This window comes from Melozone crissalis, unplaced genomic scaffold (assembly GCF_028551555.1).
Source record: "Melozone crissalis strain CALT ecotype California unplaced genomic scaffold, PUWL_Pcris_2 ptg000034l_1, whole genome shotgun sequence".
Classification (NCBI taxonomy): Eukaryota; Metazoa; Chordata; class Aves; order Passeriformes; family Passerellidae; genus Melozone; species Melozone crissalis.
This window is the reverse complement of record NW_026535812.1, coordinates 5,772,084-5,798,153: the sequence shown is the minus strand read 5'-3', so window position 1 is coordinate 5,798,153 and position 26,070 is coordinate 5,772,084. Positions and strand designations below refer to the sequence as shown.

At 47.5% G+C, this 26,070-nt stretch overlaps 1 protein-coding gene across 2 annotated transcripts; it reads right to left on the bottom strand.

Annotated features, from left to right (window-relative positions):
• Positions 1-8,927: 8,927 nt before the first annotated feature.
• Positions 8,928-24,265, bottom strand: CLDN18 (claudin 18). Of its 2 annotated transcripts, none has more exons than XM_054282865.1 (5): positions 24,046-24,265; positions 11,763-11,927; positions 10,155-10,260; positions 9,665-9,775; positions 8,928-9,105 (listed from the first exon to the last, which is right to left on the bottom strand). In XM_054282865.1, the coding sequence occupies exons 1-5, from the start codon at positions 24,263-24,265 to the stop codon at positions 8,928-8,930; spliced, it is 780 nt and encodes a 259-aa protein (XP_054138840.1). The 2 variants fall into 2 exon arrangements, with proteins under 2 accessions (XP_054138840.1, XP_054138839.1); XM_054282864.1 differs by lacking the exon at positions 24,046-24,265 and adding an exon at positions 15,844-16,063.
• Positions 24,266-26,070: the final 1,805 nt, after the last annotated feature.

Sequence of the window (26,070 nt, the reverse complement as noted above, 5' to 3'; positions counted from 1 at the left end):
GCTGTAAACAATTCCCGAGAGAAAATGCTGCACATACCCCATAGCCTGAAAATTCCAAAACCCACTCTTCAGCAGTCCTTCCCTAAAGCAAACATGGGCTGTATCTTGGGAAATGATGGGTGTCAGGGATCTTCCCTGGGATTTGACAGGGCTTGGAGCTCGAAGGATGCTCTGAGAGGTGGGTGGTGCTGCTGAGGGCCTGTGCATTGTCCTGGGGGATGACAATGCCAGGCTCATCTGCCTTAGGTTGTGAGAAGAATTTCCACTTGGACCTGCAGGAGACTCCAGGCTCTGGTGAGGCATCAGCAGCAGCCCAAGGAGCACAAATTCCCTGCTCTGCTCCACCTGAGGGGATGCCTTGGGAAGGCTGACCTAGAACAGAGGCTAGACAGAGTCAAAGAATAAAGCAGGGATTTATTAAAAGGCCTCAATGGATGCACCTTGGGCAGCACAAGAGCCCAGCCAGGGTTGCACCCAAGATGAACCAAAATGGTCACAAAATGGACAGCTGATCACAGGGTCTCTCACTTTTATAAATTCTGCGCCATTTGCATATTGGAGTTAATTGTCCAGTTCCAACTTTAGCCCATGCAGTCCCATCCTGCTTGTTTTTCTCTCTTCATTCCATGTTGTTTGTGCTCTTAGGCCTGAGGTTTGGATCATTTGTCCTTGGTCCCTGTCACCTTGGTTTTTTAAGATTTTTAAAAAGTTTTCTGATGTTGACATTCTTGTAGTGAACTTTCTCACATGCTTTCTGTAAATAACTCATTGTTTTGCTGTATATAATAACTCATTTGTTTCTGTAAATAACGCATTGTTTCTCATTCCTTTATAGAGGAAGAGAAAGTTGATGGACTGTTGGTTTGTCCAGTGTCATTGGAGAGGTGGCACTGTCACCCTCCAATCCACTGTCACTTTTAGAAAACTATAAATTTTAGAGTCAGAAAATAAGCTACCCTTTTTTTTTCACCTTAAGAACAGCGGTGTGAGCTTGCGTTCTTTCATGTCCTATAGTGACAGGTCCCAATCTAGAGAAGGAATTGTTTTGTCTCCCTACTCTGTGAAAAGGGCTCTCCATCCCCTAATATGAAGCTCAAAAGTACACACTAAAGCAGGACATAATCTAAAAATTGCTGTAATTATAGTGGTGGCAGTATCAGAATTAAATTGCTTCTTACACATAAAAAAAAATTACGATGATTTTACCCAAGGAAGGCCTGGCACAAACAATGGGAAGATTTCTTTTTCTTGTTGCAATAAAAATGAAATTACAGGCCTGAAATTACAGGAAAAATATAAATAAATTCATCAGCAAATTCAAAATAAAATAAAAATGAGGATTTGGGGACAATTTTCAAGCCACAGAAGTCAAGGAATGATCTCTGTGTGGTGTCCTGATGCAACGAGGGTATTTGCCCCTCTTGACTCAGATTTTTGGAATTGCTTTTTCAGGATCTCTCCAGCAAATCTGCCTCTCCATGTCTGTCAGCAGTGACCTGGAGCCCTTCCCTGTGGCTCGGTGATGCCGGGGAGGGGACACACGGTGGGGACAGGGAGGTGGCAGCGCTCTGCCAGCAGCCACTGGATGGTGCCACAGGACCAGGAACGAGCATCAGCCGCTCTGCATCCCCCAGGGCTGCTCTGGGCTCTCCTTTTGGGAATACTCCAGTGCTGAGGCTCTCCCGAGGGTTGGGACCTGCCTGGTCAGCCACCGAGGAGGATAAATGACATTTCCCAGGTGTGATTTCTCCTCTCCCTTCATCACACAATAACAATGAGCAATACCAGGGGATGATAGTGCCAGGAGCCTCAGCAGCTCTCCCTGGGCATCCTTAGGGCATAGGCATCACCCAATTCCCATGGGTTGTGGCATCCCACAGGCTGGGGGCAGCTCTCCACACTGCACACACTCGTCTGTGGATTCTTGATTCCTTAGCAGCTTTCCTTCTCCTCATTTTCCTCTTTCTCTTTATTCCTCACTCTCCTCTCTGCCCAAGCTGCGCAAGGTGATGGAAAAAGCCTCATTTTCTGTTGCAGGTGAAACCTGGCCTGAATTCACTTGGATAGAAAACCCAGCCCCAGCTGCTATGTCCTCCCTCCTTTCCTTCTGGAATCAGTGGGAAAATCCAGTCCCAAGGATGACTCTTTGCACTGTGGACATAACAATGTCAGCTTGACCCCTTCCAGACCTCATCTGTGTAAATTAAGTTAATTCTCCTAATTCTCTCTGTATTCTGGACATTTCTAGCAGTGAATTTATGAACTTGCTCTCTGCAAAGTATGAAATTTGGGAAGACAAAACAGGAAAACTGGCACTCAATTCCTCTTCTCTTTTCCAATCCACTAGAAAAGAGTGGGTTGGAAAACTTCTGGTTCAGACTCTTACCCTTCCTTATTTCCCACATTTCCAGGTGGCTTTTAACATTAGGAAGCAGGACACACCCAAGTGGGGCTGAGCAGAACAAGGGGAACAAACTTAATTCCTCTGGAAAAAAGGAAAAAAAAAGTTTTCGGTACAACTGTTCAGAAATAAGCAGCAAATCCCTTTTTACCTGTAAAAAGTTCCAGGTGCCAGTGAGAATTTGTTCCATGGAAGGGCTGACAGGAAACCCTGGCTGGGCACTGGTGCTGTCAGCATCCAAAACTAATGGGAGAACAAATTCCTGCCCCAAAGAGCAAACAGGGGAAGGAAAAGTGCAGAAAGCAGGAGCTGCTCTGCCTCGTCGACGTGGCAAACCTGGTGCCAAGGCAGGTGCCTGCTCATTCAGCTGCCAGCAAGTGCAAAAATCACTTTTCTGTTGGATTTCCCAGCAGTTTCCCTGCCTGAGGTGATTTTGGTGAGCTTCAAACACCAAGTCCCAATGCTGGTGGAAAAGTGGGGGGAAACTTCTCCTAAGTTTGGGAAAGTCCAGAAATAACTGAGAGCCTTGAGCCAAGAGGAAGGTGGCATGTCACTGTTGTATTTTCTGGAAAAATCCTTTTGCTCAGGATTTTTCTCCTGGAAAGCTCAGAAGCCGCAGAGAAAAAGGAAAACAATAATTATCTGATTTGCTTCTCCTGTGTTTTGCTGCTTTAGAATGTGTTTGGAGATTGTTTACCAACAGGTGTTTCATTGGTTTCATGTGAACTGTTTTGACTTAATGACCAATCAGAGCCAAGCTGTGTCGGGGCTCTGGAAGGAGTCACAAGTTTTTCATTATTATCTTTTTAGCATTGTGCAAGTATCCTTTCTGTATTTGTTTAGTATAGTTTAGTATAGCATTCTTTAATATATTATAGCATCATAAAATAATAAATTACCCTTCTAAGAATATGGAATCAGATTCATCATTCCTTCCTTTGTCTGGGCACCCCGCTAATACAACAGTGGCACTCATCCTCTGACAAGTGAGGGAGCTGAGATGTGGGAAAAGAGCCAAAAAGAGCTTTTGTTCCACACTGGGCATCTCAAGCCAGCATGTTCCATGGGAAGTTGGGATCAAATCCATGCTGCTGCTGTGCCCTGCCAGCCCAGATGGTGCAGGGTGGTGGGTCAGGCTCAGCCCATAGGCTGGGAAACACTGTTTCCCACTGAAATCTGTGAAATCCCAGTGAAATCTGACATGGAAATCCCTGTCCTTGCTGCTCAACCCCCAGAGGCTTTGCCTCAAAGTCCAAAAATCCCGGGGTGGTTTGGGTTGGCAGGGACCTTAAAGCCCATCTTGTTCCACCACCAGGAACATCTTCCTCCAAACTTGCTCCAAGCCCTCTCCAAGCTGGCTTAAAACAACTCCCAAAGTTTTGTTAAGTGATGGATGGTGCAATCCTTGCATCCTGCTGGGATGTGGAGGAGCAGGGCCTGTCCCGCACCCCTGGTTTTCCCTGGGCATGGTTTTCCCTCAGTCCTCACCCCTCTGCCCTGCCCTGGGTGTGTAACTCCATCCCTTCCAAACTGCTCCCCTTAAAATCCCATCGGTTTTTATCTTCCTCCTCCTAATTTTGTAAGTGTTTGACTCAGCACAACACAGAGGGGTTTCCATGGTCTCCACCAATTGCTGCCACCTCATTTCTCCTGCCAGAAGTGACTCCTTTGGCTTTATCCTCTCTGGAGTCTCTGGGAACAGTAAAACAAAGCCCAGAGCCAGCAAGATAAAGATCTGGCCAATTAAATTAAGGAGAAATCACACAAATCAGTGTGGGTTTGTAGGTTTTGTTTTTCCCATTGACTTTTTCTTGATGGGCTCCTCTTACTGGCAATACTTTTATAAATCATCAATATACAAGGGAATATCAGTAAATATTCAACCCACAGCACTAACAAGCTCTGAATGCAGCACAGCTCTCCCAAAGCTGAAAAAAAATAATAAAGGAAAATAAAAATCCTATCAAATTTATTCAGCTGGAATATCTCACCCAGAGAGCTATTCTCCCATAATATGTGGGGCAAGCACAGTGTCATAAATCTTACTGCCATTAATCCATAGACTCATTCATCTCTGTTCAACTCTATAAAAGCAATACCCTTGTCACTATAGGGAGGACGATTGAGCTTTTAATTGCATATAGATTTCAGGAGAGTTCTTATCTCCTAGTCCAATTTGTAGCTCCAGTTTGTCCCTTGGTCAAACTCCATGCAAATCCAGCGTGCTCTCACATACTCCAGATGTTGCAGGGGCTTGGAAAGAGCCCGTTCAGAGCTGTCAGATAATGCATGCAGGCTCAGCTTTATTAGACAAGCCTAGATTTAATTAGCTTGTCTGAAAGGGAAATGCATTTTTCAGAGGATGATCAAAATTTGTGGAAACAAATACCCAACAAATGTCCATGAGTTCCCTGACTTGTCTCCCTTGGTTTTACAAGTGCTACCAAACCCATCCCTTGCAGTTTATGGTCAATAAAGGCAAAATAGAAGCTGGGAGAGGGTTCTCTTCCCTCCCTCACCAGGAACAGCAGCTGGAAACACTGGATTTACTCATGGATTTACTCACAGGGCCATGTGTTCTGCAGCCTCTGGGACCTGGTTTTTTCCAGGCTTTACTCCAGAGGCCCAAACCTCCCTGCTGCTGTGCAATTGGTCAAACCAGCAAGCCCAGCTCAGCCCAGCAGATATGCAACTGCTCCTCCCAGCCCACAGCCAGGCAGGAGGGATTTGGTCCAGCCCTGTGTGCTCCACACGTGCTGCTCCTCCCAGCAGCTCCAGCCCCAGTGATGGATATCAGAGCCCTAACTCACACCCCTGAGGGTGAAGGGTCTCCCTGCAATGCATGGAGTGGGAAGCAGAGGCTGTGTTTGGGGTGGGTGGCCCCAGGATGGTCCCCAGGCAGCACCTGGGCAAGTGTCCCCCTTCCCTTTGCCCTGGGAGCCTGGGTGTGGATCAGGGATTTGTGTCCTTCACACGACAGCACTGGGACACAATGAGCTGTCACCAAGACACTGGGTCATCCTCAGGGTGCTTCTAGGTCTCTAAGTCCAAAATATAATTAGGGTATCATAATTATGGTTTTTTAGCCTTCTGGGCTGCAGAGAAAAGCTTGGAAAAGGGAACTTTGGCCTTAGTAAAGACACAGAGATTTCCCAAAGAGATAATTTTGCAATTAGAAGAGACATCAGCTCAGCTGGAAAGGGAATATTGGGTCTCTGTCTAAGAAAAAGAATCATAGAATCATGAAATTTTTTGGGTTGGAAGGGACCTTAAGGTCCATTCGGTCCCACTCCTCCGTGGGCAGGGATACCTTCCACTAGCCCAGGTTGCTCCAAGCCATGTCCAACCTGGCCTTGGACACTTCCAGGGATCCAGGGGCAGCCCCAGCTGCTCTGGGCACCCTGTGCCAGGGCCTCATCACCCTCACAGGAAAGAATTTATTCTGTATATCCAACCTAAATGTCCCCTCTTTCAGTTTGAAGCCTTGTCCTGTCGCTCCATGTCACTGCCCATGGCAAACATTCTCTCTCCATGTTTCCTGTTGGCTCCTTCAGGCCCTGCAAGGCCACAGTGAGGTCACCCCTGGTCTCTCCTCCAGGTGAACACTCCCAGCTGTGCCAGCCTTTCCTCCCAGCAGAGCTGCTCCATCCCTCTGCTCACCCTGGTGCCTCCCCTGGACTCTCCATGTCCAAACCCTGAGTTCTCCCCGCAGCAGGAGCTGCAGTTCTGTGGCTGTGGCTGCGGATTCTCCCGGTGCTGTCATTCCCAACAATGATGTTCACCACCCTCCGTGGTGCTGAGAACAAGATAAGGTCCCTTAGGGCCACAAACACAGGAGCAGCTGTAACACCAAGTGTAGCTATGCCACAACCAGGCTCATAAATAAATGATTCTCTGCTCGGGAAGGGGATTTTATTCCAGCGGAGTTCACTGCATTAAAATATTTCATCCTGCGAGTTTTCGGCCGAGGCAAGGAAATGAAAACTGATGCTGGAAGATTAGGAGCCCAGGGAGGGCAGGAATTCCTGGATACAGCTCTCTCTCAGCTCCCCATAAGGCTCCTGGCCCTAATCTTGTCATCTACACGCCTGCACACATCAAAGTGTGACCGAGAGATAGCCGGCTCGGGGACTTTGTCACATCATTTGTGTAGCAGAAAAATAAAATGTAACTTTCAAAGCTGTTTCCTTGGGATTTTTTTTAGTTCTAACTCAGCTGTAAACCTGCATTTCGAATTTTTCTGGGTGTTTTCTTGCTTTTCACATTCCACTGTGTACCTTTCCCTCAGCACCACTTATGTGTTTCCTATCTAAATTAAACATTCCTGGGCTTTTCAGCCCCTTTCCAGTGGAGCCTGAGAACATACCCACCATTTTTCTGCCCTCCTAAGAACAATGAAGTGTTCAGAAGTGTTTAATCTCTACCCTGAAACTTGCTGCACTCTACTCCTCAGCAAGCTCAGGGTCCCACCAAGGAACTCTGACTCCATCACATCACTGATTTGGGGTCCCCCAATAATTATTAATCTGATTGTCTGAAATTTTCTCTCATTGTGTGACTTTTATAAGGAAATAAAACACCCCAATCTTTTATTTTTTCCCTCAACCACCCATCTGTGTGCATACTCCTCTCAAGAACATAGACAACACAAGTTGGGGGCTTTGGCTGAGCAAAAATGTTGGAGCTGATGATTTTGACAAGAAGAGAACTGGAAACTGTGATTCTGGTCTTTAAGATTTTATCTTTTTTAATATTCACGTAAAAAAAAAAGAAAAAAGAAAACAACAACCAACAAAACAATTAAGCAAAAAAAAAATCCAGCAGGCAAAAAACAAAGAGGCAAGAAATCTTAGTTTATACTATGAGATACAAACCATGGAAAAGAGTAGCAATGTTTTTAAAACAGAACAGGATCTACCTCTGCAAAATAAATTCTTCTCTTTTAAAAACAAGTCCTTAAAACAAGTTCTTTGCTGGAACAAAAGGGAGGATCAGTACTGACATCCCACATGGATTTATCCCAGGTGGCCAAAATCCAGCCTGAGCTGCTGGTGGCTGGAAGCTCTTCCCACCCCTCTGTGTGTGGTTGTTCTCTCCAACCACCTGCCAGGTGTTGACCTTCCCCAGGATCTCCAGGACCTGTGCTGGGGATTTGGCTCCATGTGGTGGCGGAGACGTGATGGTTATGGAAAGCTGGTTGTTGTGGAAACTGAGATTTATGGGGCACTGTTGGACATGGGGAGGAGGGGGATGCAGTTTGTGCTCACTGGGAGCACAGCCTGCCCTCTCTAATCCTCAGAGCCACCAGAGATGCCAGCTTAGCTGGTGGCGACTTGACCTTCCAAAGGTCCGACTCTGCAGAAATGCTCAGCTGTAGATTCTGATCCCTCCAAGATACCAAACACTCATGGAACACCAGCATTTCACCGAAACAATTTTGCCTGAACTGAATTCCTTGAGAGAACTTGTAATCCTGAGGAGTGGTCCTCAAGCCCACAGCAAAAGCCATTAAATGGTTATTTTGGAGGCTCTGGAACCTTTTTTCTTTCTAACTTATCCCTTTTCTCTATCCATAGGCATTGTCTAGAGCTTTTTAGGATGTGTACTGACACTTGGTGGGAGGACCTGCTAAGAGCTCACAGCTCTCTCTTCCCACAAAAGTTCTGACATGCCTCCCTCTTCCCCCTTCAAATAAACTCCCTGTCTGATGGATTGGCTGGAGGAGGCAACGTTCCACTGTGGAGTTAATCTTCCCATCACTGGGGGTAGAATTACCACAGGGAAGTCCTGATGTCGGTGTGGAGTTACACATCTAATGCTCCCTGGGAGTCCTGCTCCAAAGGTAACTCTAATTAATTCTAAATGAGAAATTCTCCTGGCTCCATTAAAGATGACATCTGTGGGAACACCACTGGCACAGAGGTTGGGAGCTATTAATGCAGGAATAACAATGGATTATGCACATTCCCTGGAGAGATCCAAAGAAATAAATACACTTTGCTATCATAGGCTCCAGCAAACATCTAAGTAACAGAAATCAGATTAAATATCAGAGCAGATCAGCGTTAGAGTACAGCCAGCAAAGCAAAGGTGGGACTGGGTAGAGAAACCACCAAGGAGGAAAATGCCCTGGACCACAGGCTCTGTTTGCTTTGGGCACAGCCTCGGGGACACAACAGAATTTACTTCAAATACACAGCGATCATCAAAGGGGAATTTTCACTATTTGAGCAATTAAGAAAGGACACAAGGCACTGCTCCTGGATATCAGTTTATACAGAAAATAGGAGCAGAATGTTCTACTCTGAGAGCACCACAAGGCATTACTTTGGTCACAGACCTCCTGGTGCTGTTAATACTAACGGGCAGTCGAGTAAAACTGATGTTCACAACAAAGATGCAACCTCAGAGTAGAAAAAACCTGCTAGGAAAAACACAATCCTATTTACAGACTGCTTGGTTTGCTGCACTTTTTCCTTGTGAAGTTAAAAATCTGTGATTGCACAACTCAAGGGCAGAAGGTCTGCTAGACATAGTCGTATTTCGAAGGGTAGGGGCGCCTCCCATCCTCACTTCGAGGAGCATCTTCATATCCCACACCCTTCCTGGTCCTTGGGTCAGCTTCATACCCTGGGCCACCCTTGTAGGGCCCCGTCCTGTAGGAGATGTTTCGGCCTGAGGCGTTGTAGGACACGGCTTTGTATCTGGAAGAGACACAAGAGGGACATCAGTCTCTGATGGAGGGGCTGTGACTGCCCAGCACTGCACCCTGTGCTCATGGGGGCTTTTAGGGAGCTTTGTGCTGTGTCATCACTTGGAGGCACTCAGAGAGCTCAGCCCACCATCCGTGGAAAGCTGCAAGTCCCTTTCAGGTTCTTTCATAAACTTATACTATTTTTCCCTTAAGTAAACCATTTGTGGAGTGATGGACCCACCTGCAATAATGGGATATGTTGGGGTACAAATTCCTGGTGATGTTACACCATCTAGGAGAGGTTGGACAAGGCTTGTTCTCATGTCCTCTCTGAGTCACAGGGTCAGGGAGGGCAAATGCTCACTTCGGACCTCATGGACTTCAGGTAGTGGTGGCCTTGGCAGTGCTGCATTAATGGCTGGACTCTGATCTTGAAGGTCTTTTCCAGCCTAAAGGACTCTGTGTTTCCATCACCATGAGAGCTATCATGACAGGGGGTCACACACCCACACGTCCTGTGCACCCAGCTTTCCTGTAGTACCTTCCCATGCCCGCCCAGCCCAGCTTACCGGGATTCCTCTGGGATGAGCCCTTTGCAAGCAAGGCACATCATGATGCCTCCCACGAGGGCCAGGCCCCCTGCCACCCATCCAACAAAGAGGGCTGAGCCAAAGGTGTACCTGCAAAACAGACATGGCTGGTTAGGGTGTGACAGGTCCTGTCTGCTGCTGACCAGACATACTGAACACTGGCACAGAATACTCCCTCTGGCCCTACAGTTGTACTCAGAAGTCCCCAGAAATTCACAGAAGTCCCCAGAATTTCCCACGAGTCCCACCTGCAGTCTGAACCACAATAGCCTCCCTATCTCATTCTTGAGCTGCAAAAACACAGACATCCCAGTCCATTTGCTGACCTCCAGCCCAGACTCTGTCTCCTAAGAATAATCTTCCAAGCCCTGCAACCATCCCAACATACTCCCAGAGTTTGCCAATCCCTCAGCAGCAGCCCTGAGGGAGATTTCCATGGTGTAGCACGCAGAGCCAGCTGAGCACCCACCTGTTCTGGACGTTCTGCATTCCCTGGTACATGTTGGTGGTGGACATCCAGAAGTTTGTGACCAGCATGTTGGCAAACACCGACACTCCAGTGATGGCACACAGGCCTGAGAGGGGACAGAAGGACAGACTGAGAGCCACACAGTGCAAGAAGTCACCTGGTGCCTCAGGGAAGCGTGTCACACCTCTGGAAAGGTGGGTGAGACACTGCTCTGTGACCTTCAGCACAAAGGGGGGGCCACAATGTGTCACACTTTCCTTCCAGGTTTTCCTTGCATCTGCAATCCAACATCAGGAATACAATATTGCACAACACACTCCCAAGTCAGACCTGCAGGAATCTTTCACCTGGTGTATTTTGTGACACAAATGAGTTTAACAAACAAGTCATTGTACCAGTAGCTCATTTTAAACATTTGTTTTACGGTGAAAAACATGCACCAAAAATTTCCAGAGAGAATTTTTTTAATGGGAAAACACACTCTCTGTCACGTGAAAGAGGAGATATCTTTGGCTCACAGCCTGTTTATCACCAGATGTGGAAGACCAGCCCAGGAGATGGGAACTTCTTCCATTCATCCAAACAGGGGATGCTGGGATGGCCATCCCTGACAATCCTGGCAGCAATGTCAAACCTTTGGTTTTCCTCAGCACAGGAATTCACAGAACACGTGGACATGGACTCACAGACTGATTTGGGTTGGAAGGGACCTTAAGACCAAGGATAGAAAGGAACTGGGGTGTCCAGAAGAGCTGAAGTCCAGAACTTTTGTCAGAAAACCCTCACATGACAATTTTGCTTTGTTCTTCCTTCCACAGTGTTCAAGACCAGATTGGATGGGGCTTGAAGCCCTGATCCAGTGGAAGGTGCCCCTGCCCATGGCAGTGGTGGAACTGGATGGTTTTTAAGGTCCTTCCAACCCAACCCAACCCAACCCATTCCATTATTCTAAAATGAGAGATGTAAAATACAAAATTAAAGCTGTGTGGCAGAAGGTGGTTTCCTCTTTACAGCTTATACTTTTTGAAGTTGTGTTGAATGTCTCATATCCCAACAAAAGTTAAGCATTGGGATTTATTTAAATAGGGACATTCTCCTTCCCTTTGTTAGGATATAGATCTCATTTTACTCATATCTCAAAAATAATGCAGAAAACATGTAAGTGATGTTTTAAGCATTTGCAGTTTTGAGGAAGCTGGGCATTCCTACCGCCTTGTAGGCTGGTATTTAAAACATACAAACCAGGCCACAACAACCCTGGGAATCTTCCTAAAATTATTATGGATAAAGCCTGAAATGGAAAGAAATATTCTACATAAATAAAGGCTATAATAATATATGGCAACAACATTTATAAAACAAATCAAGATATATACTTCCTTTTCCATCTGTGGGATGTTTTTCCATCCTTCTATGTTTTGTCCATGCAAACTTCTGGTTTCCAGAAATGTTTTTGTCCCCTAATCAGAGGTAAAAACCACCTGACCCCAGGAAATCAGGCTGGAGGACTATGCCAATAACTTCAGAAATTCCCCAAGATTTGCCCACTTCTGAATTCCAGGGAAATGCAAAGCCTTCCATGTGGAAGACATGACAGTTCCCACTTACCAGCAACAATGAACATGATGCCAGAGGTCAGGGTCATGTTGGCTTTGGCAGTGTCCTCCATGCTCCCAATCCGGATGCATTTCAGAGCAAAAATGCACACAAAGAGGCCGAGGAGTCCCAGGACAATGCCCACGATCATGAGGGCCCTCACAGCCTGGAACATCGCTGCAAAACAAACAGCAAGGGCCTCAATGAGTGGCTGAAATGGGATTTGTCAGAGCCTGGGGGATTTTCAAAGATTGCCTCTGTCTGAAAATAGAAATATTAAAGTAGAAAACCTTGGAAAATGAGCACTGAATCTACTCCATATTATCTGAGGCACCTCTGGAAGTATGGCTGTTTGACTTAACTTCCCAAAGAGTTGGATGGTTTCGGCAGAATTTTTTGGCTATATTCAATAGCAGCAGTCATGAAATTCATGGAGAAGAGTCAGTGAGGAGGTGGGATAGGCATGGATTGTTCCATAACCACAGTGGTTGAGAAAGGGCTCTTCTTTCCTCCCCAGTCAGCAATGGAAGCAGACAGCTCCACCCACCTGACCAGGATATTTCCAGCTTATGTTTAACTCAAAATGCAGTTCTGTATATTCCTGCTTCCCAGTAAAGCACATGGAAAAGAGGAAAATCAAACATTATATGGAGAGGAGGAGAGAGCATCAAAGCTCTGGCAACCATCTCCCTCACCATATTCTTCCCAGGCTTGTTTGGAACATCAGTCCTGGATAAATCTGTCCATGTTCATGAATAAAACATCCAAATACCCCCATCCTGAATTGGCAGCAGTGTGCCATGAGCTGGGAATGCTGATGGGTCATGCCCATGGGAGCTGAGGCCTGAAGGAGGCAAAAATCCTTCAGACTCCTCTTGGGTGGAGTAGAAAAGTAAAAGGAGAAGTAAAGGGAGAAGTAAAGGGAGACTGGCACCTTTAAAACTGGAGAAGTGGTGGGGGAAAGAGCACTTGAATACCAAGGTGATTCTCTAATAAGGTGGCACATATCCCATCTTTTTCCAGACACTTCCCCTCCCCACTTGTGCACAAGTCCCTGGCAGGGACAGGAATGTGGCAGAGCCCTGGAAGGGGTGCTGGGGAATATTTCAAGGGCTGTTGGGATTTGGTTTGGACGGTTTGCAGCCTCTCCTTACCCTGCCACAAGCTCCCACAGCCCTGGGTCTGGCTTTGGTGCGCCCCCAGCATGATTGTCCCTCTTCAGGGAAGAGAAAGTGGGCTCATGATGGAGTGAAACAGGTGGAAAACAGATTCCACAGCCCCAGGGACTTCTCTGCCCTGTCTGTCACCCTTTTGCTGGATGACCACGGTGCCCAAGGGTGCAGGGGAGAACAGAGCCCTTGCACAGCTTGGGAGAAGGGTTTCTAAACCCTTCCCAGGAGGGTGCTGGGTGCCTGGGGGGCTCTCCTGGCCAGTGGGATGTCAGGAAGCGGAGCAGAACCGCGCTGGCACCGAGGCGCACACGGAAGCGGGCGGGCTGCCATTCCACAGGCCGGGAATACACCACCTTCTCCCATCCAGCAGTCCCACTGCCTCAGCTCTTATGACTCAATTTGCCCTTATCAGCTGATAACGAGTGCTAACGAGCCGGGGGTTTTCAATCTCCCATTCATCAGCCCCCAGGTAGGAGCTCATTAGTTATGATCCATCAGGGGATGGCGGATACGCCTTATCAGCCCTCGGAGGTTGTTCCGCAGCACCTGATGGGAAGCAGAAAGAGGAGGAAATTTCAATCTTCGTTTGTCTTTGCAACCACCAAAGTTTCTTTGCAAATTCTTTTGTTTCAGGGCAGGCAGAAGAGGCTGATAATCCAAGAGCATGGATGATGATGGAAGCTCCGTGTCCTCAAGACAGTGCTTCATTCCTGGGTGTTCCCTGCAGGTTCCTGGGTGTCATCACTGGGCTGGTTTGAACCCTTCAAGCAGTGACCCCAAACAAAGATCCCACAGAGGATCTTTGGTTCTCAGGAGGTGTTCCCAGTGCCTTGGGTGCCCATGGAAGGACACAACAGGCAGGGCCAAGCCAAGCAGCCAAGGATGCTCCACTTTTGCTGGAGCACTGTCATGAATCTCCATTGAAAGGAGCTGTTGGAAAGGGAAGGGAGAGGAGCACAGCAGGGCATGACAGAAAAAATGCCAGATAACCATTCCTGCCCCCATGAGACTGACCATCTCCAGTAAGAGATGGAAAGGAGAAAGAAGTTGTTTCTGCTGTGGCATGAAGACCTCTCCATTTGGCTCGCAGGACTTGAAGTGGGAGCTGTTTGGAAAGGCAGCACTGCAGTTTCAAGGGAATTTTGGCATCCATTGAAAGTCCTTTGAAAAGAGCTGCTTTTCCAAAGGTGAATGACCTCTGCTTGGAGGAAGGAGTGGAAGGGCTTAGACAAACAAAGTGGGAGACTGAGGAAAAGTGGTATCAGGAGCAGTAGGAAGCAAACAGCCCTGGAGTTACAAAACCTGCCTTTCGCACACACCTGAGGGAGGATAACCTGGCTTCCATACATGGGCTGGTGTTCCATAACAAGGGAATAGCAAAAGCACCAACAGAAACAGCTTCTCCACCAAAATAAATGGCAGTGATGTGAAACCACAACCTGCATCCCTGTTTTCCAGAGGTAAGGGAAACTGGATAGTTGTCTTCCTCCCTCATGTGAGTGGTAAGAAGTGAGAGAGATAAAACAACTTTAAGTCATTTAAATGACCATCACCTGCATTTCTGCTGCTAATACATAATAAAAAGGTGGAATCTGACTTTATGACCAGTAATAATTGATGGGATATAGAAATTTTAGGGAAATTAAGTACATCCAGCAGGTGTTTAAGTTAAGCAAATTCCAGCAGGGACATTTTTTCTATATGTTTGAAGGAATAAATCAATTAAATGGATTCATAAAGATAACTCTGGCAGGATATCTCTAACAACAGAAATTGTCCATGAGTGCTTTGCACATTTCTTCATTGCCATATTACTTAAAAATAACTGAAATAATAAAATCTTGATTGGGATAAAATTGACATCAAAATGATGGTTCCCATTTCCTTATGGCTCATTTAAAACACAATCAACTGCCCAAAGCATTATGAAGAGATATAGCGGTTAACATTTTGTAGAAATAGTTGTATAAATCTAATTTTTAGTCTTTAAAAAAAAATCCTCATGGGAGAGGTGACTTTAAATATCAGGTTTGCTCTTCCAAATGGGAAATAATTCAACAGGAAATCCTGAAGCTGGATACACAGAGACACATTTATTCCATGGCACCCCTCAGAGAGTCACAGGTCCTCAGCAAAGGTTGAGGGCATCCCTGAGGATGGCATCCCTGAGGATACAGGGCTGGAACCCACATCACACTTGGATCAACAGGTGCAAAAGGCTCGTGCACAGCACTGCTTGCTTGGACCTTTTTGTGATCATGCACCAGGAGTGAGAAACTCCCAGAGCCAAATTTACTGCTGGGCTGGGAGCACTGGGACATCCCCATATGCAGTGGGGTGGGAAAATCAGCTCTTTTGGGAACATGAGTAAGCAAACAGGACAGCAATACACCTCAGCACTCTGCTTCTGTAGGCACTAACACTGCCCAGGTGATGGGCAGTGACTGAACATATCTTTCCCATTTGTGCCCTTCCTACCCTCACCTCTCACAGGTAGATTTCTCCCATTTCAGTTCTATCTTTGGAAAAACAGTACATTTCAATTATTTCCATCATTCTATAACACAACATAATTGCATGCAGCCTTTTTCCTTGTGTTTCCATTCCCAGCAACAATACCTAGAGGGTTAAACATCCTCACTCTCCTCACCACAGTGGAGCTGCTCTGATTTATGCCAGCAGTGGTGCTGAACCCGTGATGCTCACCAGACATCCCACACACATGCTCCAGGTTGTAACCCCCACCAATAACCCCCACCACAAAAATCATTTTGGCAACAAATATGCTCTTATTTTTATACTCCTAACATAACACTGGAAATGTTATTCCTCACAAAGTGCTTTAAGATACCTGCTCCTCCTTTCTAATGCAGAGCTCCAGGAGAGCCCCTGGGTGACACCTGGAGTGGTTTTGCCCCTACCTGGCAGCCCAAGGATAGTGAAATACGGCCGACACTCAGTGAAGCCGGAGCTCTGCCTCACGCAGCTCCTCCACAGCCCCTGGTACTGGAACACGGCCGTGACCGGGTTGTCATACAGGTCCTGCGTGCTCCACGTGTCCATGGCCGTGGCCATGATGCTGCCCCCAACGCCCAGTGACGACACCAGGAACCCCATCACCTGGCAGATGGTGGTGGACATGGTGAGTCCCCGGAGAGCGGAGGTGGCACGGCCCCGAGGGAGCTGCAGTCCTACTGGGGCACCCGAGTCCTCCTGCCTGAGCCACCAGCAGTGCAGCTGCTCTTATCAGATGCTTTCCATTGAGGGCTGTTTGCTCAAAGTGTTTTTGCAAGATAGTCCAGTTTCACTCTCGCTACCGGCAAGGTTTGTGCCGGCAGGGCTTGGAGATAGGAGCTTTTGTCCTTTAGAAGTGCTTGTCCTTTCACGTTTAAGCAGCCACGCTCTGCTGAGTGTTGGGTAACCCACTTGGGGCTTGGCCAGCCCCCTGAAACCCTTTGCTGCCCATTGGGCCTCTCCTGCCTGCTTGACACAGGGCAAGGACCATGTTCCCAGAGAATTCAGCAGCTGGCCCAGGCCACCACCTCCCCATCCCTCTGCTGATGCCACCAGACAATCTGTCCCCCATGGAGGTGTCCTCACAAGAGGCACAATGAGAGACAGGGCTCTGTCAGAGATGTGGGGCCACCAGCCCAGCCCAGGGATGTGGCTGCTCCTTGCAGAGCCCTCGGGCATCACTGAACTTCCACTGGATGCTGACCATGGCACAGCCCAGGGCACCAAGCCAAGAGCCCCAAATTGATCCAGCAAAGCTCCTCCATCCCTGTTCTCCACCCACCCACATCCCCACTGCCACCACAAGGACACACTGAAACCCATGTGGGAGGGAGGAGAGCACAGGGAGCACTGGGAAATGGCCTTTCTGAGGGGGTGCTTGTCTGTGTCAACTGGAGGGATGGTCCTGGGAAAGGGATGGGGGATGCAAAAAGTGGGAAATTCATTATCACAGTGGAGAGGTGGGCTGGGCTCGTGGGAACAATATAAATCTACTGTGCCACTTTGCCAGTGGAGTGAGTGAGGTACAAGGACCTTCCAGGCTTTATACTCATCCATTCTCATCCAGTATCTCCCTCCAACTGATTTACTTCAGTCCTGACCTAGAAGCAAATTCCTACTTTAAACTGTCCATAACCACAGGCACCATCCACAACAGCACCTCGATATGAAGCCATGTGAAGGCCACCAGGAAGAGAGGAAAGGCTTATTTGTGTCCATGAGGAGCAACAATAGGGTTATTACACCCTGGATATTGCTCCTACCTTCTGAAGAACAGCCATCCAGGACATCCCTTGCCTTGTGGGGCTCTTCTGGAGCAGCCAGAGCACAATTCCATGTTTAGTGGCAATCACAGACCTCTCAGATCAGGGACAAGATGTCTTTGCTTCTATCAGTTTTATTTCAATGTCATTATTTTCACTCACTTTGGCAAGTTTCTATCACAGGAAGTGTCAGTTCTGACCTACCTAAAGTTGTCAGCAAAAATAATAAAGTGAACATAAAACATGGAAAGGAACCTTCAAGAACCAGAGGTGGCAAAGAGCTGCTCATCTTCTGTGAAGGATAAGGAATGATGAGGGAATTCCTCATTTTGGATAATGATTTGTGATAGATCAGTGCTGGAGAATACTTTGAAGCTGATACAACAACTAGGGATAGGAAGGACCTGAAGACAGAAGGACAAAAAGTGCTAAAATGTGGTCAGTTCTCCATCCCATCCCTTGTGGTCCCACAGCCAGAACTGTGTCCCAGTCTAGAAAATCCAGTTTCATTGAAGACCTGACATTCCTCAGCAGGCATCCAGGATGATTCCTGTCCTTCCCATTTTGGAAGGATTTGCCTTCTTGTTTCTGGCCATCTAGTGGTGACAGCCCACATCCCTTTTTCTTGGCTGAACCTCATCAGAACATGTCAGAGGGAGTGATATTCCTTTGAGACATAACCCTTATTTCCAAGTGCATGCAACAGTGCACAGAGAAATGAACCCATAGGCTGGTTATAGCTAAAAATATCCCTGGGGAGGAAAAGGGAAGGAAAGGGGGAGAATTAAATGGGTGAACATGTTTTTTCCAGCTTTTTTTCCCCTCAAACACCTCTGCCACCTTTTAAATGATTGTTTTTTTCTGCTCAGTCAGACATCTGGGTGGTTGCAGGAATATCAATGGTGATGGCCCTTCCATCCCTATATGCACATTTGCTTTGGTGGGAGGGGACACACCACTCCTTCCTCCACCCTGGCTGCTGGTTCTGGCCATGTACAACAGGAGCTCCTCTTCAAACCAACAGGGAGCTTTTCTTCTCCTTTTCCTTCTCCTTCTCCTTCTCCTTCTCCTTCTCCTTCTCCTTCTCCTTCTCCTTCCCCTTCCCCTTCTCCTTCTCCTTCTCCTTCTCCTTCTCCTTCTCCTTCTCATGTTTCACATCCCAAGCTCTGCTGATCCCCCCAAGACACCGATTGGAAAGAGGGCCACCCCTGGATGTGCCAATGTCCAGTTCATCACCTCAGTAACCTTTCCTTGGGAATGGAATTAATTTTCCCTTGTGGATGGAAATGCTGTTTCTCATCATGGCTCTTACTCGGGGACATCAAAACCCAAAAGCAATGGTGGAGCAGTCAAAAAACAACATCAAAATCTCCAAGTGTGCAGAAAGGTCCAGGAGAACGAGCCTGGCTTTCATTTGCAAGGCCAGACGGAACCATGTCTCTAAAGAAGAGAAACCAACACAAGGTTGGACATTCCTCACTCAGGTGCTGTCCCCAAAAATGGAGCCAAGGAAGGAATTTTGCTGCTGATGGTTATGCTGCAGTCCTCGGTTAAGAGTTAAACACCCAGTCACGCTCAGCACTCCACATGTTGTCATCTTTGAAGAATTATTGTGGTTTGGGGGGATTCTGTTTGCTCATCCCTAAAATATTGGCTGAAGTGTCCTCCAGCCATCCCATTGCCATTTCTCCTGCTCTGACTAGAACATACTTGAAAGAGTGGGAATTCAAAACTCTCACACCTTCCTCAGTGGATGCTTGAAACAGAGTTCTGGAGACAAAATCCAAACTTGTTTGCTTCCCAAACCTTCCCCAGCACATTTCCTTTGCCTTTCTCAAATATTCTGATTTTAAACTTATTTTTAATGTTTTTTTCTGAGCTGCCCATGATAGGGAAAAAAAATATGTTCATCCCATTTTCCCAGATAACAGAAGATCCCCTGGGAGTTTCAGCACAACCCAAGAAGGGGCTGGGTGCGAGGAAGGCTGTGGAGCACGTCTGAGCATCTACACCACAACCTGATGCTCATCTCCAGCCACCCCGTGGAGATGACCACAGCCAGGATTGGTTGAAGGATGGGAATCTCTCTCCAAACAAGCTGTGGATTGTCCCCAGCAGCTGAATGTTTGGCCAGAGGATTTCTCAATCCATGTGGAAATGCTGAGCTGTGTCCAAGGGAAGGGAATGGTGAGGCTACAGCTCACCAAGGAGCAGAGAACAGGGCTCCCACTGAGCATTGGGACAGCTCCAGTGGTTTACCCAAATGAGGAAAAGAAGGGGGCTTTGTGGCCACTCCCCTGTGCCCCTTTATTCCAGCTCATAGTTGCTTTATCTCTCCAGGCGTTGACTCTGTGTTATCTCAAAACCAGTCCCCAGGCCCAGGCAGCTCCTGAATGTTATCGCTGCCTCTCCCACAAAAATCACCTCCAGCTCATGTTTGCTCTCAAATTTGCAAACACAGCTCACACCCTGCCCGCTGCCCACACCAGCCCAGCCTGCTCAAGCCCAGACTAAGCAAACCCACCCTTCTCTTCCTGCCCCTCCATTGTCAGGACCACCCCAGGATTCATGAATGTGGTCCACAATAGGAAGGGCTGAATGGCCTTTCTGGAATTCAATGAGGGAAGTGGGTCATGGAAGGACCCCATCCCAGCTCAGGTCCACACCACTGGGGATGGACAAGAGGGTGCTCTGAGATCCCTCAGCAGAGCTGGGGTGCATGAGGCTGAACTTGCCTACATATCTATAAGCCATAGCTCAGCCCCAGATCTCCACACCATTGCTCCTTCCTCTTCTGGCCCTCATCCCAAATCCCTTAGGATTTTTTTACCTTTTCTCTCATCCTTTCATGATGTAAAGGCACAAAACAGTAAATATGACACACGTACTCAGCTCCCTGCCACCTCCTCCCACCCTAAGTGTTCCTGGGGTTCCTGAGGTCTCCCATTGGTTCTTTCCCCATACCCACACCTCCCTCAGCTCCAGCTGTGAGTGCAAACCCATCAGAGCCTCACAAATGTCCTGGTAGGATATATATCAAGTCTGCAGCCTACCTGGACCACCTAAATCCTTCTGCACCCAAAACGTGACCTCAAAAGACTTTAAGCAGGATACAGCAGTTGCCTGTAGATATTTCAACGTTTAGAGCTGACCTGGCTGGGTAAAAGGATTTCAAGCAGCAAACAGACCTTGAAAGAGACTTTGCCCTGGTCATCACTGGTGGAGGATCATGACATGGCAATTTGCACTTCCCATCCTTACAAACTTTGGGCATGGAACAGTTCCAGGGAGCAGAGGTGCTGTCGCCTTGGCCAGCAGCTACCCTGTCTCCAAAATCAGGTTATTTGCTATGGTTATGCCACAAAATGGTTGTGGGTTGTATGAAATGAAAGAAAACTTTGTCAGAGCATCGATGTACAAGGCAAAAATCCAGAGAAGCCAATGCTGATGCTTCCTAGACGTGAATTCTCCTCAGAAAACATCTATGCACTGCTGCTACCCTGCACCAGCCAAACTGAAATTTATGGAAAATCTGGGCAGTCATGGTTGCATTCCCATGGCCTCTTTTCCCTCTGAGCATTTTAAGAACATGGGCATTTTTATCAGTTGGAGAAGTTGAACAAGCTGCTCTCAGACTGTCAACATTTGCCATTGGAAAAGCAAGAATATTCTCCTATTTCAAGCCAACAGCCCTTTGGTCCACAGCAGAGAGATATCTCAGCCCTTCTGAAGGGGTAAAAAGAGCTTTGGACCAGATGGAGAAATGTCCTTAGAAAAATTGTTGGAGAAGGCTCCCTGAAGAGGTGTGGAAAAAAGACACTGACACAGACACCAGGGAAATCACAGCCTGTGCAATTGTAGTTTAGCAGAGTTGGAAGAAACTGCAAAATTCTGCTCTGAGCAGAAATCACCTCATGATCTCCACACAAGATGAAACTACCAGCCTTGCCCAGCTCAGCTTTTGCTATTTCTCCCTTATTTGTGTGCTCAGTTTCCAACTATGTCCTCCAGACCATCTCACGCTAAAGCAAGAAGCAAAAATTAACAGGAGAAAACAAAATCAGAGCAAATTCATCCAGTCCTCCAGTGCCACATTTCACCAGAGAGCGACTGTTTATAGCTGAGCAGCCAGAGCCATAAACTGACTGGGTAATTTCTCACTTCTGTCTATTATCTTGATTTTTCCTCAATCCATTTGAAATTAAAATTCCCAACTAAATTGAAGATAGATGATGGGCAAGACAAGCCTAATCTTTGCTGTGGGAGCAAGGGATTGAGGTGAAAAAAACCTCGGAACCCAAAACTTCCTCGATGTGCTCGGGTCACCTCGCTGCTTTGCCAGAGTCCTATTATTTTTATTCACTCTGGCACTATTGTTCCCAATATAAATTGCCATTGTCAGGATAATAAATAGGGGTTGATAATGGAAATGCTGACAAACCATTAACTCTGGGGTAGATTGTGAGGGAGGTTTCTTGGGGATCAAGGTGCTGCACACTTAAAATAAACGTGGGGATGATGCACTTAAATAGTATCTGAGCAAATTAATAATAGGATTTTTAGCATCATTTCCCCCTCCTCTGATTGGGGTGCCACCTTTGCTGGTGGTGGGTGGGAAGAAATGCCCATAGGAGCAGCTGGATTCAGGAGGCAGAGCCAATCCATAAAGCACAGCAGCAGGATGTGAGGCTTTGCTCCAGCTTCTCCAGAGACTGGAAGTGTCAGACAATCCATAACAGGACAAGAAACGGGAGCAGGGAGGGGGCTGACTACAGAAGAACAAGCCCAGTTCATTAAAAAGAAAGGGAAAAATTCCACCTCATTTTGTAGGGCAGATAGCACGGGTCACGAAAAGGATCATTTGGGACAAAGCACATAAATATTCATATTCCCTCACACGGAGCCCACACCATCTCCCTGACACCACTGAGGGTGAGGACAGCAACTTTGGGGGGCTCAGGCATCCACCATCTTTATTTTTATGGCTGTCCTTTATTCCTTGGGCTTTTTTATGTCCCTTTTTGCAGGTGACAGCAGTAAACACAAGTGGAAATTCCACTATAAGATGAGGGGCTTCATCAGAAAACCCCAATTTTTAGGGTAGGATGCTTATTTCTGTCTGTGGCTGGGAGGGATCCACAGAGCTCATGAGATGGAGCTCAGGAATCATGGAAACAGAGAGCCCCAAGATGGCTTGGGTTAGAAGGAACTTTAGGGACCCCCTTGTTCCACCCCCTTTCTGTGAGCAGGGCCATGGGCACACCGATCTCTACCAGCCCCTCTAAACGCAGGAAAATCTTGCTAATGCAGGAAATCCACCCCCTCAACATTCTCATTTTAGAACATTAATACCTGCCCAACAGACACCAGTCTAGAGGTTCTGGAATTGCAAAGAAACCATCCCTGGTTTTTTTCTGCTTTTTGCTGTAGGACTAGGGTCAGTGACAAAGGTGTGAAAGGAAAAAAAACCCCAAAACTCAAGTGTTCTGATTTCTTCAAAGATTAGAGTAATTCCCAGAGCTGAACACTTGAAAAGGTTAATTGCTTCTTTTGTGGAGTTACAGTTTTTGTCATTTTAAGCTTTTTGGGTAGAAGAACTGAGGAAGAACTGCAAGAACTGGAAGAACTGTGTGGGAAGGGTTTGGTTTTCACACCTCAATTTATTCTTCACATGGTAAATTTAATCTCTTTCTCTAAAGACCTCTAAAATCAAGTCCAACCATTAACCCAGGGAGTTTTACCAACCTGTCCTGCTGTTTGCTCCATGAGTTTTCCCTTGGTGAAGCTGCTCAGCTTTGCTGACTGGGAGAGCAGTGTGTGAATACCAGCCCTGCACAAACTCCCTTCTTTGCCTGTCATCCTTCAGCTGGACACTCTGCCAGGATCAGGCTCATGTCCTTCTAGGAAAACACATCTCTGTACCTGAGAGTCCAAGCAGGGCCATTCCAAGCCACAGCTCCAGCAGGAGGACAATGCTCAGGGTGTGGGGAAGCCGCAGCATGGCCAATGCCAGACACAGCTAGGAATGAGCATCCAGAGAGGAGCAACACAAAAACACAGCTCAGGGGATGAAACACCTCCCCAGCTGGTGTCTGAGGCCACAGCCACGCTGGGTTATATTGGTTTGATTTGTGCCTTCTCTTGAGAGAAGCAATTTTTGTGCACAATGCCCCTTTCTGTGTGTTTGGAAATGCCATTTTGCAGAAGTTCTGCAGTGATTTCCTGATATAATTGGCTTCTTCCCTCCATTCTGGCAGTATCAAAGCACAGAGGCCAGATGGGTATATGAGTCTAAGTGCCTTTTTTCTCACTGTATTAAGGCAAGAAGAAACCCCAGATAATCCTGTTGTAACCTAATTGTTTGCACCCCGAGATACTCTGGGCACAACCGGGACAGGAATTATTCCCGTGGCAGAAAAAACTGGAACCAAAGGAGAATTAGGGAGAAATCCAGCCTGGTGGTGTTAGCCCAAATAGAAATACAGTGAGCTGAACTGTGACATATCCTCTTAGGAAAGGATCTTCTCCAGTGACAAGACTATTAGTGGCTTCTGGTGGGAAGCCACACACAGCCACACAGCTGGGGCAGGAATCTGAGCCACACAGGGCACAGGGGACAAACCTCCCCATGGAGCAGCCTGGACAACACCTCAGCATGCATGTAACGAGTTTGCTGAACCTCAGCTTGGCCATGGGTTTGCCTTGAGGTACCTCCAAGGACCTGTTTTCCAAACAGGGTGAGTACTTGATGTCTTTTGGCCAAAATTTGACAGAAAATCCCCCACTGCTCACATAGAGATTGTGTCCCACCCCCTCTCACTCTTCCCTGGCGCCATCAGGCCCTACCTGGCAGCCCCAGGATGGTGAAGTAGCCGCGGCACTCGGTGAAGCCGGAGCTCTCCCGGACGCAGGTGCGCCACAGACCCTGGTAGTTGAAGACGGCTGTCACTGGGTTGTTGTACAGGTCCTGGGTGCTCCACTGGTCCATGCAGGTGGAGGCAATGATGCCCCCAATGCCCAGGGCGGACACCACGAAGCCCATGGACTGGCAGATTGTCACCGACATGGTGCCAGGCGCACGGGAGCCTCCACAAGCTGGGTCTGGGGCAGGCAGCCAGGGCGCCGGGGACTTTTAGCTGGAGGCAGTGCCTACGTCACGCCAGCAGGCAGGAGAGCTCTGGGTGCACCACGCAAACCTCCCCTTGCCTTTATCTGTTTCGGTGAGATTATTTCCTCGCTCGGTACCAAGAGCCATTTGTTCCAGCTCGCTCTCTGTTTACCTTCTCCCTCCAGGCAGAGGCACGGCCGGACGGGACCAGCGGGTCCCTCTGGAGAGCTTCCACAGGAACGCCAGGGCACCTCAGGAGACTGAGCACAGAGGAGCTTAAATTGGATGAAACATAAAAATTATGGAGATGCTAATCCTTTCCTGGCGAGGATGATGCTTTTGAGCCAAGTGGAGAGGTTCAGATTGGATATTAAGAAAAATTCCCTCATGGAATGGGTTGTCAAGGGTCGCAGTAGGCTGCCCAGGGAAGTGTGGAGTCCCCATCCCTGGGGATTTCACAGATGTGTGGATGTGGCACTTGGGGACATGACTGACCTGGGAGTGTTAAGGGAACAGTTGGACTTCATGATCTTAGAGCGCTTTTCCAACCTAAATGATTCCATGATTTATTAGCATGGTACCATCTGGCTCAGCCAAAAAGAAAAAAACATTTAAGCCAAGGTTCATGTATAAAAAAGGGAATCTTGTAGCATTGAGTGTTTGGGCACACCTCAGGAAAGCTGGGCTGGGAGCCCACAGGAAAGGCAGCACTTTCTGAGGAGTGAAAGGTGTGAACCTCCAGTTTGTTGTGGGAGGACCCAGGGGAAAATACAGACAAAGCTGCATGTCCTCATTTATTATTGTTTTATACTCCTCATCCAAATAGGAATTTGGGCTTGTTTTCATGGACAAAGGAAGATGGCAAGGCAGACCTGCTGTGAAACCAGACCACCCTAAGGGATCGGGCTTTATTGCAGAAAATGCTTTTGTGGGGTAATGCCTTGTTTGCCCATTCTGCTCCATCCTACAGCACTTTTTTCCTAGCCCAGTTTTCCACAGGTACCAACCCGTCTGTGGTTCAAGAGGAGCATGGAATGTGCAGGAGAAGAGGAGATGAGGAGCCCTGTTTCAACACAGAGCATATGGAGGGGTCAAGGAGGGACCTTCAGGAGAAGTGGAGCTCAGTAGGGTGACATTTAGGTGGTGGAAGTGGAAGGTCGGGAGGAAGCATGAAGGAATGGACCTCTGTCACCTGGCTGAATTCACCCTTGCTTAAGGACCCTGGAGTTTCTTCCAGATGCTTGGCCTCAATGCCTTGAGGACTTCCTTACTTCCCTTAAAGCTGCTTCTGAGGAAGATCCAACCTGTTGTGGGAGCAAAATCTCACAGAGATTATTTTGGTCCTGCATCTTTTTGAGAGAACCAAGCAAGGGACCGTGGGAAGTCACCCAGTCTGTTCCCATGTCCAAAGCAGAGCAGGTCTACTCATGAAGTTCTGAGGGAGATGTCACTCCCACTTAAGATTCCAGAGCCTCAGTTATCAATTCCAAAAGTGTATGTCTAATACCAATGTTTGTTACACATCATTCATTAAATTAATGCTTAATATTAAACACCAACCAGGGAAAAGACAACTCCAAACAGTCCTCAGGTTTAAATGGAACACTACCCCATTTTCCCTTTTTTTCCCCAAAAGAACAGGATTGGTGATTCATGTGCTGTCACAACCAACTCTCTCTCCCAGACATTTTTTGGTCCCAGTGACACCCAGTCCTGGTGCCACACCTTGCCTGCTCCATGTTGGGGCTGTTCATTACTTTCGG